Here is a 16,779-nt window from a genome sequence, read left to right as displayed (position 1 = left end):
CTACATGTAGGCAGAACACTATATATAATCATAGTAAATCTTTTCTTAAAAGTTGCTGCAGTATCTTTTTTGATAGTGAAGAACCGATATGGCCAGCAGTCAGGTGATCCAGACTGCTGACCGCTGAAAGCAGTCTGGGAGAAAACCACAAAGCCGCCTTCCCTGACCCACGGAGAATGCAGGGCAAGGGATCACACTAAATTCACCGATTTAGGGGAGAACTTTACACCCTACCCACTTGTGTTTGCTTTAAATGCAAATCCAAACAGACTTACTCGAAACTGGGAGGGGGTCTCCAGGACACTGAAGTCCGAGGAAGCAGAGACTCCGTCCTCCAGCGTCTCCAGGAACACCTTCTGAAACTCCAGCATCTCCGGCAAGCTTCCGAATAGTGACTCCATCTGCAGGAAGGGCGGGGGTGAGGCAGGAAAAGGTGTAGCCAGGCCAAACAAGACTCCCTCACCTCCACCACAGACGCGTGCCCGTGCCCGAGAAGCAGGCATAGCAGATGCTTACAGAGCACGTTCACAGGGTGTACTCTATACCTAGAGAGAGAGACAGCTCTGGCTCCCTGCAATCCCACAGTCTCAAAGTAACTTTTCAAGTGGATTCGAATTCAAATTGGGAGAAATGGCAGTCATTGGAAAGGAGCTAACTCTTGTGATTTAATATTAACAATTCATATACTGGAAAGTAGCTTTTGGCTGTACCTCTTACCAAATAAAAAAGAAACAACAGAAAAACAAGCCCACCCTTCTGCCTTCATAAGTGTGCCACTGTGCCTTCCACGGCAGAGCCACATCAGTGGCTTTGAAGGAGGTCACACACAGAGTTTCTGATGACCCTCAGTGTTCGCTGGGGCTCTGTAGCTCTATTCTAACAGTTGTACCCAGCCTGCATCCATGGGCCACATGAAGCCACAGGCAGCTATGGATGCAGCCCGCACAAACCACCAACTTAATCAAAGCATGACTTCTTTACATCGGGCATTGTGTCATGCAACGTTAATCCTAGCATTAGGGACGGAGAAGCCGGCAGAGCTCTGTGAATTCAAGGCCAGCCTGGTCTACATAGTGAATTCCAGACCAGCCAAGATACACAGTGAGACCCTGTCTCAAAAAAAGAAAGAAAAGCAAGTTTTTGTTGTTGTTGCTGTTGTTGTTTTGTTTTTGTTTTAACTGGGGTTCTTGGGCATCAACTCTGTAGGTAAGAACATCGCTCTGTAATGTTAAAAGAAGAGCACACCTGGTCTAGGACCTCTGCTAAAAGGCTCAAAGACAGGACTGGCATGGCAGAGGAGAAGAAAAGTATTCACAATTTACCTCATCTTGGGTAAGAAAGGTCTCACTCTGGAGTGGCTCCAAGTATAATTCAAAGAGGCAGCTCAGATCCTGCAAGTCAAGAGAAGAGTCTTTTTAGCACACAAATCTCCGAAATAACCAGTTGATTCCAGTAGCCCAGGCAGCAGCTCCAGAGACTCCCATTAGGACCAGTGACATAGTTGTCTTGTTGAAATTCTTGACCTTCAAAGTGGTTATCATTGCTCACCTAATACAAAAGTTGATGCCACCACATTGCCACCTACTGGATTTCACATGGTCACTGTGAAGTGCCAGCCCCACTCTGAGGCTAACGTCTTCCCAACAGAGCAGGTTCTGTCTTTCCTGCCACAGGAGGCGCCATTTCTCCAAAGAGGAAGAGAGAGGGCTGCCGTTGTGGCTGGATACCAGTGTCCTGGCTTTCTCTTCTATGCCAGGGAGCAGGGTATCAGTCTGGGTAGAGCTGTGAGGGACAAGACCTAGGCATTTCTCCAGCTTCAGGCTAAAACCAGGAGAATTTCCAACTCCTATGTTCAAGTACAAGAGCCCCACCATGGAGCAGTGGGCATGTTTACAATCAAAGCCACACTTGAGACACTACTGGGTTAGTCTCCTGGAGAACACAGCAGTGTAAGTACTTACATAATCCCACTAAAGTTTCTATTTAAGAACTTGAAGCCAGAAGCAATCCATAATTTAATTACAGAAAAGACTTGACTTTAGAGTTTCATTTGTTCGGAAGAATTGAGAGTCGTGTATCTAGCGATAGTTGACTACTGTTCCCCGGCTTTGCAAGGGAGAATCTTAGAAACCCGAGAGCCCTGTGAAGTCCAGAGTGCCACGCAGTGCCTGCCCAGTGGCAGTTGTGAGAGCAAACCCAGAACTCAGCTCGGCTGGCTGGCACTTCACAATGAAAAGCTTCCCTGGCTCCCCCCTCCCTCCTTGTTCCACAGCAACCTGGGATGTGAAAAGGGGCAGGCAATGGTGAGTTACTGGAGCGAATCTCAGGGACACACGAATGTGGAAGGGAAGTCATCTGTGAATTACTGGATCGAATCTTGGGGGACACACGGATGTGGAAAATCTTGAGGTGCATGCGGAGGTTTGGAGTTAGGTTCAAGCAAGAAAACTGTGTTAAGGGTCAGCCACAGGAAAGAGATGGAGGACTAGTAGGGAGCACCGTGAATGCTAAGTTCACACTAGGTCTGGTTATTTGTTGGACAGTCACCCCTGTCAGGCTAATGCCACTTGCTCCATGGACTTACTGCACAGCAAGAGCGGGTCACGCTGAGCTGGGGGTGACAAAGAGCCTCCATGCCTGGAGCCCTATGAAAACAAATGGCAGGGTTCTTGCAGGGAAGGGAGAGCTGGTCCTTCCTTGCCTACCTGGTCGCTAATAAGAAGCATTGGAAATGGCCATCCTGATCCAGGGCATTCCAAAAGGAAGGTGGGAAACTGTGTGGCAAAGGAGAATGAGTTCCATTTCCAACTCTGCTCTGGACCCAGCAGGGTCTGGGATGCCACGTGACATGTCCCTGAGGGCTCTTGGGCCTCAGAAGCAGTCACAGCTCCCAGAGGGCCTATGGGCATGCTGGGTCATGTAGGAACCTGCGGGCTCCCTGGCAGACACTCTAGCTCTCTTCCACTGGGTACAGGACAAGACATAATGGAACGTAAAGTTCAACCCTCTAGCTTTCCTCCATCCACCCCCCAGTGCAAGCGGCACTGGAGCTAGCCGTGAATAAGACTTTGGGGAGGGTCCTGGAGACACAGTACTTAAAGGAGACGCTCAGCTCTGTCGTCATCAACATCGTCTTTTTTTTTTTTTTCAGTCTTATGTAAGCCACCCTGGCCTTAAATTCCATGTAGCGGAGGATACACTTACTTCCTGATCTTTTTCTACTTCCAGAGTGTTGAGGTTATAGGCATGCACGATCATATCCTGTTCTGGTATCAAATCCAGCGGTTTTGCGTATGCTAGGCAAGTACTGTACCAAATAAGACAGTCTTAGCGCCCCAGAAACTGCTTCATAGAATAAAGGGTAATAGTCACATGTGCGTGCCAATGTGTAACTCCTGGGTTTCACAGACTAGGAATGTCGAGAAAGCTGAAGACAATCACAGGGACCTTCCGAGGGCCATGAAGACAAGTCAGCCTGGGCCTGGACTCCCAGCCACTGTCCTATGCTGTATCCTTCTAGAACTCACAAATGTAGCAAGTTTAAGATAGACCCAAAGCATAAGAAAATGCTTAAAGCAAAGAATACTAGTCTTTCTAATCTCCTGTGTTAATAAACATTTCCCAAAGCACTAACTAGAGGCTAGCTAAAAAGACAGAGAAATGGATTCAGTGTGGGTACCCAAGTCTGTGGTAGCTACACCCTCGTCATGGTGTGAAGACGTCCCGTGTGATGGCCGAAACACCTGTGCATGGGCTTCCATCCTGCATGGGGATCTCCATGGATAGGAGGACTCTGAACTCTGAGGACCGAGCTTCAGGGCCCCTGGGGCACAGATTGCTCCCCAGCTCCTCATAACCCAAAGTGATCGCTACCCTTCTTACTAAAGCAGTGTAGACTTCATTCCCACAGATTGCAAATAATGAACTACAACATCTGTTTCCATAGTGAAAGCTACCTTGGCAACAGACACAAGCCAAGAATTCTTTTTTCTTTTTTTCTTTTCTGTTTTTGAGTCTTCTCAGTTCTTTTCCCTCTCGACCTGCCTTCCCTTCCCTGCGGCAATCCACCTCAAGGAGCATGTATCTACCTCCTGAGTGGCGGTTGTCTCAGACAGAGGTGATCTGAGGTGTGACCTCACCATCATTCAAGGAGGTAGGAATGTCCAGCCCGTCCCATTACCTTCACATAAGACTTCTCTGTGTCTACGAGCTCCTGGATGACTTTGCGGAGGCGGTCTGCATCCGAGAGGTGGCGAGCCAGAGGCCGGGAAGGTGGGTCCTGGCTCTCAGCCGGTGCTTCCATGGTGTTGGTGCGCGTGCTGGGGAAGCCCCTGCAGAGCTCGGTGATCTGTTCAGCGCTCTGGAAACAAGAAAGTCAGGCTCAGGACACGGCTCGCCAGCATTGGGTGTCCGCCTCACCAGGAACACCTAACCTGCACCCAGTACACTATCAAGGAGCCTTACAAAGAGGCGGGTCTGGGGCACATGGCTTCATTCACCTCAAGCTGCTCTCACTATAACCTGAGTCCTGAAAGAAAGATGGCATCTCTAATGTTTCCGTTGGTACGCAATGCTCCCCGCCGTCACAAGAGCCGTGAATGCGTTAGCACTAAAGTCAGGAATGAGGCTGACTCTCTGCTAAAGTTGAGGTTTCTCCTAACACCCAGACATAGAGCTTTCTGAACAGAACATACAGGAAGCAGACTCGTGAAATCCATCTTGTCCTCAACAGTTGGCCTGACGAGCTCTCCAACTCCCAGTGTTCTGGGAGACTCAGACATGGTGAGGTACCGTGGCAATTTTAGGATGGCTTGGCCCCAGTCTGCCTGAGTTCTGCCCTCAAATCTAACCATTTAGGCCAAGCCAAGTAGCGGTTATAGATGAAAATGCTCACACTAGAGTGCGGTAGAAAGTGAGACACGAATTACGTGCCTCAGAAAAATTAGCTGTTCTGGCCCACCATCTCTTTCTGTTCCACCTCCTCTGCTTCCCAACATAGTGTCTTCGTCATTCGATGGAAAATCAGGATCGAGACAAAACCTCAACAAGCATCCCCTGCCTGGCCTTGCTCTCTAGTTCAATGAGTCCCAACTGTAATCCTGTCCATCTTCAGAGAAGTGGAGGGTAGCTCCTGCCCAACTAGAGAAGACTTTCCAAGGTTAGAAACATCGAGGTGCAGAGTGGGCGGTCTGGAAACCAGCAAGAGTATGGGTAAAACAACTGGAAAATGCAGACATGGTGGATGGAAAGGCCACCCTGGACCAGGAAATTGTGGAAACCCAGCTACGAGGTGAATTGTCAATGTGGTTCCGAGAGGTACATGAGGCAAGGAAGAACCCAGAATGCTCTACTATTGCGGTAGGAACCTGGACGCAGTAACGTACAGAACCTAATTCCAGGAGCAGGTGACGGGGAGCCTCTGCTCTCATTTTTACCTTTATCCTGGCCTACAATAAGGCCTGAGGTGAAGGAGAGATTGTGTCTATGACTAGACACACAGACTTCAAGAGAGTTTGCAAAACAGTTCAAACAGAAAAACAATTTTCCTTGAACATACGTATTTTCTACTTGTTTTTATTTTTAAATTCGAACACGAATATTTCTGGCAATGCCTATCAGAAGATGTGTATAAAATCCACTACGGAAACAGATATGGAGGGCCTGGGGCATGGCTTAGCTGATGGAGTGCTCTCCTAGGTTGGACACATTTCCTGGGTTTGATCCCAAGCACCAGGAGAGCCAGTGTGGACGTGGAAGTGCATGTCTATAGTCCCAGCACTCGGGAGGCACAGGCAGGAGGGTCAGAAGCTAAAAGTCATATTCAACTACAAAGTGAATTTGAGGCCTGTCTGAGCTGTATCAGACACTGCCCCCCAACACACACACGATATTACAGATCTGAAGGCTTCAGAATCCAGCTTTCTTTTTTGAATGTTTCATATCATGTTTACAACCATCAGACTTTGTGATCTGTTTTAGAAGCTCTAACCCATCACATCCTAACAACCTAAGCACACAGGAAAGGGCAGCCAGAGGCCGCAGCCTTTCTCCTCCAGCCCGTGAGGAACACAAAGGACTAGAACTGAGACATCCAGACTCCTGCATTTCCCCCCTTGCCAGGGTTCCCTAGCCTCATGCTCATTTTTCTCTGGAAGCTTCCAGCACGATTCCTTTCTGAACTAGAAGCCCTGGGATCCCACCACAGGTGGGGTTTTTGTTTGTCTGTTTGTTGTCTGGTTTCATTTTACGAAACAAGGTCTAACTATGTAGGCCTGGTTGGCCAGGAACTTGCTCAATAGGCCAGACTTCCTCCCAGCTTGCAGCAGTCCAAATGCTGAGAACACAAGTCTATGCCACTATGCCCAGCAGTGTGACTGTTTTAAAGACTGGGTCGCCCTATGTAACCCCCAGCAACTTTGTATTTCCTACCTTGCCCTCCCAAATGTTAGATTACAAGGATGCATCAGCATGCCTAATACCGTGGATATCTATTAGAAGTTTCCCCAAGTGATGCCAAGATGTGGCCTTCAGGAGAACTACTGGTCTACCCATCAGGCCAACTACACCTGCCCAGGTTTCCCAGGTGTGGCACTGACTCCAACTTATCACCCTTTCCCCCAGGACAGCAACATAGAAGAGGCATAGGATTGGCTTGCATCCAGAAAAATCACCCAGACTGTGGCCCTGGTTTTAGGCCTAGCCTTCTACTAATTACTAAAAAGCCCATGAGAATAAAAGGCTCAAAAACTCCTTACTTGAAATTTTATTCTGGGATTTGCACGGCAGACTCAGACAATGCAGTTCTGCAGTCCTGAGAACCAATAGTCTCCAGAGCTGCAGAATCTATATTAAGCTTGCATACACCACACAAAATAAGATCTGACAAAATGCACCATAAGTTACATGGCATCTGGTGAGATTACAGTTTTGCCTTGCTGGGATGTCAGAACTCACACCTAACACTGCGGTGCTAAAATAACAAGATTTCAAAATAAAGTATCTTGCCATTTTGGAAAAATCAGAATTCATTTTAAAAACACTTCTCATGGGATTGACTTCCAAAAGTGAATGTTAGCCGGGTTGTTTCAATGGCAAATTTACTTGTCAAGATACTGCAATTAAGTGTTCAAGGGCTGCAGAGATGCCTTTTGCACAGTTAACAGTTTAAGCCATTGCCTAAAAGTGGGTTTGAGGATTACCTGGATCATGAGGAGGCGGGGTCATAGGGTTTTTAAGTGTTTTTAAGGATGCATTGACAGTGTCACCTGGATACAGGTCACTTCCTCTGTACTTCCCTGTGGTGATAAACATCAAACAGTAACAGGCCACAGCCTATGGTTAAGTCACTTAGGAGCAGTGACATTCCTGAGTCTTCTGCATCCTTCCTGATGAACAAACAGCAGCAGTGCCTATCTGTCAGATGACCATGCCCTTCTCCATGTGGGTCCAGGAGAAGAGGGAACTTGCATTTATTGAGCGCCAGCACCACACCACAAGTGTAAGGTCCTGCTCCTATAGAACATGCCAGCATCTCGGCTTTAGAATGACCCACTGATACCCTGTCGAGGGCAGCAAGCTCTTCCCTACACTGGCCACTCATAATATATTCAGTGCAGCACAGGAGAGAGGACCTGTTCTTCCTGCCATTTCTGTTTACCACAGGGTCCGACTCTGCTGCCCAGGTGTTAGGAGGATGTGGTCACCACCACTCAGAGTGGTGAAGGCAGCGAGCATCCTGGCAAATGTGGCCCTCTGGGATCCATCTGGGGGACAACTGTCTGTCAGGCCATTCAGGCCTCAGGCCCAGGAAGGCTGCTTGAAAAGCGAAAGACATGGTTACAAGGTGCAGGTGGGAACTTGTGAAGACTCAGGTTCGTGAGAGAGTGCTGAGACGAGTGTGTGCAGAACAGAAGGAACCGGCCTGCTGAAGCGGAAGCCGACTCTTTTGGTTTTCAGTGTGTAGCAATCAGGCTCATGGTGGCCCTCTGGGTTTTCAAGAGGACAAAAGACACTCTCTTCCTTCTTAAAAGAATAAATGAAAAGTTTCCCTTAAAACTATCTGGAAAAGCCAATCATGGACACTCTCTCCCCACACTCAATATGTTTTTTCAAGTTCTTGCTTGACACTATAGTGCACACCTAGAAATCTAACACTGGAAAGTCTTGGGCAAGAAGATTACAACACCAAGTCTAGCCTGCTACGTAGTGAGATCTTGTCTCCTGACAAATCAATCTAAAATTATCAGGTATTTAGAGCCACCAAGTTTGATTCCCTACTTGAAAACAATTTTATCTTTTCTATAGACACGGCCTGACTCACTGTGGAACTCTGAATTCAGACAGATGCCTAGGCAAAGTTCTGCTGGGTTTTGTTTCCATGTGTGGATAAGGCACCTTCTGCCTCCCCATAAAAGAGGCAATGTGTCTATTTTCAAGGAGCCCAGAAAAACATTTGGGGCGAAGGCACCAGCACTGCCTACAATGAGCAAGCACCTAACCTCAGCTGCTCTTGGAAGGAAAGTAGGTCAGAGTCCCGATCAGGCCAAGCTCTGGCGACCCTGTGGCCTCCTAACTGGGACAACAAGGCACTTTCCATCAGAAAATACCACCACCGTCTCCCTGGGACTTGATTTGCAAAATCTCCAGACCACACAACAGCTCTGATAACTGCAATGTTCCTATTTGGAGATCATCCCTTGCCTCGGTTTTGTAGTTTCCTTGAGGACGTCGGGACCTTAAAAGGAACTATTAGGGGTTAAAGCACCTCATATTATGAGTTATCATGGCTACTGCACTGCTCAGAAGCCCCACGCGGCAGCCTGACTGAGTCTCATGATGGCCCAGTGTGCAACAGCGCCCCATCCACGACTTAGGTACAGCAACCTACTTTTGTCTGAAAGGCTTGGCTCACAAGCATTTTCCGCCCATGAAAGGAGATTCAAAGGTGATGGATAATGAAGGAATATAAGCACAGAAACCGAAAGGTCAGTGTATGCTGCTTTTGAGTTCCCAGCCTACAAGAAAAGCTTGGTGGTGGGCATCAGCAGCAGAGGCAACCAACACACTGCCCCCCTGATGTTATTCAGATGTTGGGGTGACTGGGCATATTGTAAACAGCCTGGCAGAAATGGAGAGATTAAGACATGCAGAGAGGACAGGCTGAAATAATAAACCCCGAAGAAACAAGGATTTCCCAGGAATCTCATGATGGGAGAAGAAAAGGGGTGCAAGACAGAGGGAGACCTTGTCTCCCTGAAAGAGACTTCATAGTTCTAACAACTTGCCAGATCACCTTACAGGAGGAGACCGAAGCTTGGATAAGCGTGGGTCAGTGGTGGGCGGGGCCTCACTTGATGGGAACTGCTTAGATATGGACATCCCTAGCCATCTATTTTTTTATTGATTTTTATTGAGCTCTACATTTTTCTCTGCTCCCCTCCCTGCTTTTCCCCTCCTCCCTCAACCCTCCCCCAAGGTCCCCATGCTCCCAATTTACTCAGGAGATATTGCCTTTTTCTACTTTCCATGTAGACTAGATCTATGAAAGTCTCTCTTAGTGTCTACATCGTTGTCTAAGTTCTCTGGGATTGTGGTTTGAAGGCTGGTTTTCTTTGCTTTGTGTTTAAAAACCACCTATGAGTGAGTACATGTGATAATTGTCTTTCTGTGTCTGGGTTACCTCACTCAAAATAGTGTTTTCTAGCTCCATCCATTTTCCTGCAAAATTCAAGCTGTCGTTATTTTTTTCTGCTGTGTAGTACTCCATTGTGTAAATGTACCACATTTTCCTCATCCATTCTTCAGTCTAGGGGCATTTAGGTTGTTTACAGATTCTGGCTCTGATAAACAAAGCTGCTATGAACATAGCTGAGCACGTGTCCTTGTGGCATGATTGAGCATCCTTTGGATATATACCCAAAAGTGGTATTGCTGGTTCTTGAGGAAGGTTGTTTCCTAATTTTCTGAGAAATCGCCACACTGACATCCAAAGGGGCTGTACCAGCTTGCATTCCCACCAGCAATGCAGAAGTGCTCCCTTTTCCCCACAGCCTCTCCAGCATAAGTTGTCACCAGTGTTTTTGAGCTTCCTTGCCCTCTATTTAAACCCCGATCTCACTCAGGGCCTGGAAAACAGATGCGAGGGCTTCCCTCATCTCTTTGTCTGTCTTCCCAAAATGGCCACTTTGAATAAATCCCTTCCTCCACTTTCCACTATCAATTTGGCTCTTCTAATTGGCTTATTAAGGACTGCTGGTCTGACCTGATTTGTAGCAGCACAGGTTATCCGCCCAGCTCCGAGAACAATAGCACAGTGTGTGCTCACTCACTCCTCTCGCTGCCTTCTCATCCCTGCTTCCTCTCCCACACTCACCAGCTCGATCCTAGGCCACTGATCTGAACTCAAGGCAAGTCTGCATGATGCCCACAGAGATAATGCTCCAAGATACCAGGCAGAAGAACAGGGAGGATGATGCTTCTGCCTTTAAAATGCTAGAATAATGTCAGGCCCGTTGGAGATGAAAAACCTTAAGGGTGCCCCAGCTCAGGCAAGGTGTGCAACCAGGGTATGGTTAGTATGCACCATGTTCTCTTTAAAAAGAAAAAGAATTCCTCTGTTCACTGTCTAGAAGCCATGAGGAGGCTGTGTTCCTGAGCACTCTCAGGGCAACCATGGTGTCAGCTGTCACTTCTAGCAAATTAGTCAAGTCAGAAAAGTTCGCCTTAGGGGAAAAAGACGATTAAAAGTACAAATGACTTTTCCTCAAGTCACTCTGCGCTTCATAAATATGTCACCGCCTTACAGAAAGAGCTAATATTACCAGCATGACTGACAGAAGGGATCGGGAACGACAGAAACAGATCATGGGTCTGAGGCAGGAGGACCACCTCCCAAACTTCCCCACAGCAGCTGTATCAGAGGCCTAAGTGCCAATGCTGTGAGGCCCTTGGAGGCAGCTAACAGGCTTACAGGAAACATGGCGGTGGCTCAGCAGAATGCGGTGGATCTGATCAGTGATATCTGTCAACCATCTGTATTATAGTGGTAGCAATGGAACCCCAGGAAAGCCCCAGTTACATGTGCCTCAGCTGGTAGAGTGCCTTATAGAGCATGCAGGAATCCCTGGGTTCAGTTTCTGGTACCCAATAAGCCAGAAATGCTGGCCCATGCCTGTCATCCCAGCACTCCGGAGGGGTGGCAGGAGAATCAAAAGTTCAAAGTTCTTCTTCTGGAAAGTATCAGCCAGGGCTACATGAGACCCTACCTAAAAAGAAAATTAAAATAAAAAAACCCAAAAACTACAGAGAATGAGATTTTTGTCTTTAACAAAGAGATAAAAGGACAGATGTAATACCCCCAAATACCTCCTGGGTTCTCCTCCCCACACACACACCTTGACCAGAGTTCTAGGTAAAATGAGACGATAGATTATGAAATTAACAGTCAAATAAATTACAGTGCACAAATGCAATGAGAGACACAGCAGACACTAGAAGACACTGACCTTTAGTGACCAAAAGAGGACAGGATTTATTAGGAAGAGAGAAGAGGTCTATGGTTTTTAAAGTAATTTTATGCATATTTTCTATGTATTAATATGTATGAGTAGATTTTTATAAAATGGAATAATATGTGTGTGCATGTGTGTATGTGTGCATCTATATAATATACAGTGGTTAACACTGCATCTCAAGTTATTTTAATTTTAATCTTTTGGCTTATCTGAATTTCCTCATTTTTATAGTAGTTGAATTTTTAATTTTTTTCTAAATGGAATCATTTCCTGTTATTTTACAAAAATGATTCAAGACACAAAAACGTCTCCACAAGATGTCGGAAGAGCGAGACTGACTCACCCTCCCCGCACCATGCCCACATGTGGCCGGAAAGACAACTCAGAGCAAGGCATCCCAGAGCAACTTGTGGACCCAAAGACTGTGGAACCCTCTAGAAACAACAGAGGAAGCTCTTCTGGGCAGAAGAGGCCGGAGACATGAAAGCGAAAATCGTGGCTCAGGATAAATAAAGGTCATGTCACTGAGCCTAATGTGATGAGGAGACATGGCCTTTGCAGGAACTGAGGGCCAGTGTGGGGATGGGCCTGGGCCTAAGACAGGTGGACGGGGCAGGGAAGAGAGGCAAGGGCCTCCCTTTGCCAGGACTGTAGGCACTAAGTATGGAGAACATGAGGTAGTTGCCTTTTTGAGAAGGAGAGGAAGCCCATGGAATAGCAGTTATAAGCAGAGAAACCCCCAGGACCTGGGTGTTGCAGGCCTGATGTAGTACCAGTCATCTGATGCCTGCCACCTATGGGGCACATGTCCAGGACAGCAGGCTGAAGGCCCGAGTGCATCGTGAGCACTGGTCCTCCTGGTCCCTCCCCTTCGCTCCAGTTTGCAGCCAGAATCTAAAGTAGCCCATGCTGGACCATGTGTCCTCAAATACCTCTTTCAAGGCAGGTGATACATACACACACACACACACACACACACACACGGAGAGAGAGAGACTATGGAGTTAAAACCCTGACATGGCAGGTACCGTCCGTGTGACCTTAACTAACCTCTCCCAATTCAGTCCTATATCTGCAAAGATGACATACTAAAGGAGGCTCAGAGGATTCAATGAGAGGAAAATGTGTACAGATAACCCACAAAGTGCAAGGGCCCAGGACAGCCTGGGGCTCAGTAAAAGTTACTGCCCAGAGAACCGTCATTTTTTTATAATCCATGTGTGTTGCACATACTCCAAATGTGTGCACACATGCATAAATAACATGCATGCCAGGTCGGAGGCCAACCGTGAGTGCTGGTCCTAACCTTCCATCTTATTTGAGACACAGTCTCTTGAATTGTGTTTTCTCTTCCTGCTGTATTTGTGAGCTTCTAGGACTTCTGCTTCCTATCTCGTGGTAGGAACCCTGGGATTACAGACATGCAGTGTCACATCTCGCTTTACCTAAGTGCTGGGGATTTGAACTCAGGTCCTCAGGCTTCCAGTGGGCAGAGCCATCTCTGAAGTCCTGTACAGGGCACTTAATGTCTCAACTTCCTTTATCTTCAAATGCATGAAAGGTCATATTTTCTCTGGTTGCCCCAAGGACAAGCCAAAGTAGTTCAATCTCATCAATAATTTTTTTATGAAGCTCCTCCTCTGGACACAATATAGTGACCCACAGCTTCTCAAACAGGGGTGGCAAGGGTCATGAGGAAAACAGGGAGGAGACACGCAGAGAGTCGGGCAGAACACTGCAGTTCCACCAGGTACCAGAGCAGGACGAGGTGAAGTTTGCCCAGAGGGAGGGAAAAAAATGTACAGCCATTAGAAGTCAAAAAAGGCAACCAGGGGCACCTTGTAGACTGATTCTCGGAAGGTGGAGCGAGCTGAGGTAGCAACGGTGTGCCAACCTCGGTTTCAGGCAGCTTGCCCACGGGTCAAGGGGAATGGGCAGTGAATCTCAAGGGAAGAGGCACTCAGCTGTTTGCACATGGCTTCCCATTCCACAGCCCCAGGCAATCACCCTGTTCCTGGGACAGGAACAGCCCAGCAGCTCCTGGTAGCAGGCGTGCCAGGGCTTCTTGTGTCCCCGCTGCCTGCCTTCTGCTTGGTTTCCTTATTTAACAGCGGTCTGGGCCGGATTCGGGAATGGAAAAGATGAGGTCTCTCTGCCAAGGACCTTTCAAGGGGTAAAGCAGCCTTTCAATACAACCAAGCCCTCCTCCCCATGAAACACTACGTTTGAATGTTCCTCCTACAGAAGCTGTATGCCTGGCCCAGTCTATCAAGGTCTCCTGGCTTGGTACTCTGTTTTCCTACTCCAGAGGTCAGGTGAAAAGAAAAAGATGGCTTCTCATATATGTAATTAAAACTACTTCATCCAAAAGAGCCAAAATTTGCCTTGACTTTCGGGAGATTCCCATGATCCCACACTGAAACAAGAAGACCTCTGGAGAGAGAGTTCAGCAAATCATGTCCTGTGGATCAAATCCAGGCTGCTGGCTGTTGCAATAAATACAGTTTTATTAGAATTCAGCTATGCGCATTTATCTCTGCTCAGTGTTGCCTGTAGCTGCTTTCATAACAGAAAACCTGCGTGGTCCTGATGGTGCCAGACACTCCCTGGCCTTTTACAGAGAAAATTTCACCTCACCTGTAGAGGCAATCACAGAGATATATCTGGGTTCTGGAGAGAGGGCTCAGAGATTAAGAGCACTGACTCCTTGTCCAGAGGATGTGGGTTCAAGTCCCAGCACCCATAGGGCAGCTCACAACCATCTGTAACTCCAGTTCCAGGGATCCAACGCTCCTGTCTAGGACTACATACACATGGTGCACAGACACATGTGGCAGATACCTATGCACAAAATCAAAATGAACCTGAAAAGTAATTTTTAATTGTTTGAATTAAAACTCAAGAATTGATCAAACTTTATCCTGACTTTTTTTTCAGTAACTGGACTCCCAGCTTCTTTTGCTTTGAGATAAGGAATCATAGCTAGCCCAGGCTGGCCTCCGACTGTCAATCATTCTTCTCAGGCACCCAAATGTTGGAATTATAAATGTGTACCACCATACCCCTTACAATAATTACACACCTTTTAAAGCCCCTTATGCATTGTTTTACTAGAGATGACACATGACATCTTAACTTGTCAAAACTACAAAGCAGATGTGCCCAACCATTTCGACACTGAGATTTGCAATCTTGTAATCTATGCAATTGATGATGGGTTTTTGTTTGTTCTTTAAATCACCAAAAAAAAAAAAAAAAAAAAAAAAGCTCCTCATTTTCAGCGCATTTACAATTCTGTGTTGGATCACATTCATAACTAACCTTGGCTGCATGGGGCCCACGGGTCACAAGTCAAACACAGCAACTACAAAACCTTTTATATAAAACCCTTTCAACTATATCCAAAATAAAACAAAACACTGACACCCAGTGTTTTCCTGGCTCAGCTCCAGGGCTCAGGCAAACAGCGTTGAGTTCTCTTAAGGGTTTTGAGTCTGTCCGCTGTGCTACTTCTAGATGGTGACATGGTTGCTCTTCTTTACCTATGTCTTGTATCTGCGCCTTTCCATCTATGTATAAGCGCCTTAGAGGTTATCTTACACCATTTAACTTTCATTCTTTATCGGTTCCCTTAATTAAAGAAGGCCCTAAACCAGTGTTTGCCATTTGCCGGGCAATGCATCTTTGAGATGACTGGTGTTTTGGGTCTACCTGCTAACTCTCTTTCCCATCAAGCGGTGTGCGGGCGGGCGGGGGGGGGGGGGGGGGGGACACCCATGTTTTTACCCAAGGCCATGGTTCCCTTTTCATTTTCCTCCTTCACTTTTCTCAATACCCTGCGTTCACCCTGATAATCTCACAGATGAACTTAAACATGTTTCTAAGAACCTGCTTTGGTGGCTAGTGTTGTCAGTTAACACCTTCGCTTTTATGGGCTTCCATGTTGCCTGCAGCTTTTCCGAAACCCAGCACTCTATATAGCCCAGAGGTAAGGCTCTGCCAGTGTCTCACTGAGCAGCCTTTGTGGGAAAGGTCTTTCATTACAATCCGGAAGTGTACATTACTTCCCCTAGTAATAGTTAGATACAAAAACATGAAAAGATTATCATCGTCATTTATTTGAAGAGAAAATGTGCCTAGACACACACCAACTGTAACCAGTCCCCCCACCCCCAACTCAAGGCAATCCTCCTGCCTCAGTCCCCTGAGGCATTATGGGTATGAACCACCAGGCCTGTCTTAGGGTTTTTTTGCTGTGAAGAGACCATAGCCATGGCAACTGTTATAGAGGTGGTGATTTACTCTTATAATTGGGGTGATTTACAGGTTCAGGAGTTTAATCCATTTTCACTGTGGAGGGAAACACGGCAGCACAGGCAGACATGGTGCTGGAGAGAGAACGGAGGGCTCTACCCCTGGATCAGCAGGCAGCAGGAAGAAGACAGTGAGCCAGCAAGCCTGGCTTGAGATTCTGAAACCTCAGAGTCCACTCTACAGTGACACACTTCCTCCAGTACAGCCACACCTACTGGAACAAGGCCACACCTCCAATAATGCCACTCCCTATGAGCCTAGGGGGGCCATTTTTATTCAAACTACCACAATGCTCCTCTTCAATTTCTTCACAGTCCAGAGTTTTGACAAATCTTTTTTAGCCACCAATACTCTAGGCAGATAGCATGTAGAAACAGAGGAGGAAGAATGTCATTGTTATGGCGTCACACTGGATTTAACAGGTTCTGACCGACCCTGCTCTAACAGCTATGACCAGCAACCTCAGCCGGACTGCCCATGCTGAGTCCAGTCTCTCTGTCTCTGCTTCCCCCTCAAGAAACTGCTTTGTTGGAGTTGTAACCTCAGCGGGTTCCAGCTGTCCTAGAAAAATCAGTGCTTGTGGAAGGTCCTGCCCGGCATGTCCGTTCCTCAGTATTGAGAATGCTCTCAGGGGTTCAAAACCTAATTCCAATTCCCAGGCTTCTAGATTAACAGTTTCTCGGCCTGTGGGCGTGACCCCTCTGGTGGTAGACTGATCCTTCACAGGGGTCAAATATCAGATATCCTGCATAGCAGATATTTACATTGCAACTAATAACAATAGCAAAAGGATAGTTACGAAGTAGTTATGAAGATGATTTTATGGTTGGGGTCACCACCAACATGAGGAACTGTAATATATTAAAGGGTCACAGAATTAGGAAGGCTGAAAACCACTGTTCTTGATTGTTACAGAGAGCCTAAGTTGGCTCCTTCTAGCTGATGCAATTGA

At 47.0% G+C, this 16,779-nt stretch overlaps 1 protein-coding gene across 5 annotated transcripts in view; it reads right to left on the bottom strand.

The window, feature by feature from the left end:
* Nucleotides 1-16,779, bottom strand: part of Tiam2 (TIAM Rac1 associated GEF 2) — a 129,712-nt gene that overhangs the window by 10,917 nt on the left and 102,016 nt on the right. For 4 of the 5 annotated variants that reach the window (XM_041680056.1, XM_041680057.1, XM_041680058.1 and 1 more), the window contains 3 exons: nucleotides 4,181-4,360; nucleotides 1,323-1,391; nucleotides 276-401 (listed from right to left, as the gene is read on the bottom strand). In XM_041680056.1, the coding sequence (XP_041535990.1) occupies nucleotides 276-401; nucleotides 1,323-1,391; nucleotides 4,181-4,360 (375 nt within the window). Of the gene's footprint in view, nucleotides 1-275; nucleotides 402-1,322; nucleotides 1,392-2,584; nucleotides 2,646-4,180; nucleotides 4,361-16,779 lie in introns of those variants that run through there. The other variant, XM_041680060.1, reaches the window with a different exon arrangement.

Source organism: Microtus oregoni, unplaced genomic scaffold (genome assembly GCF_018167655.1).
Source record: "Microtus oregoni isolate MIOR12 unplaced genomic scaffold, Mior012 000033F_ref0000390, whole genome shotgun sequence".
Taxonomy (NCBI): domain Eukaryota; kingdom Metazoa; phylum Chordata; class Mammalia; order Rodentia; family Cricetidae; genus Microtus; species Microtus oregoni.
The sequence above is the reverse complement of the archived record's forward strand: the minus strand, read 5'-3'. Positions and strand labels throughout refer to the sequence as shown.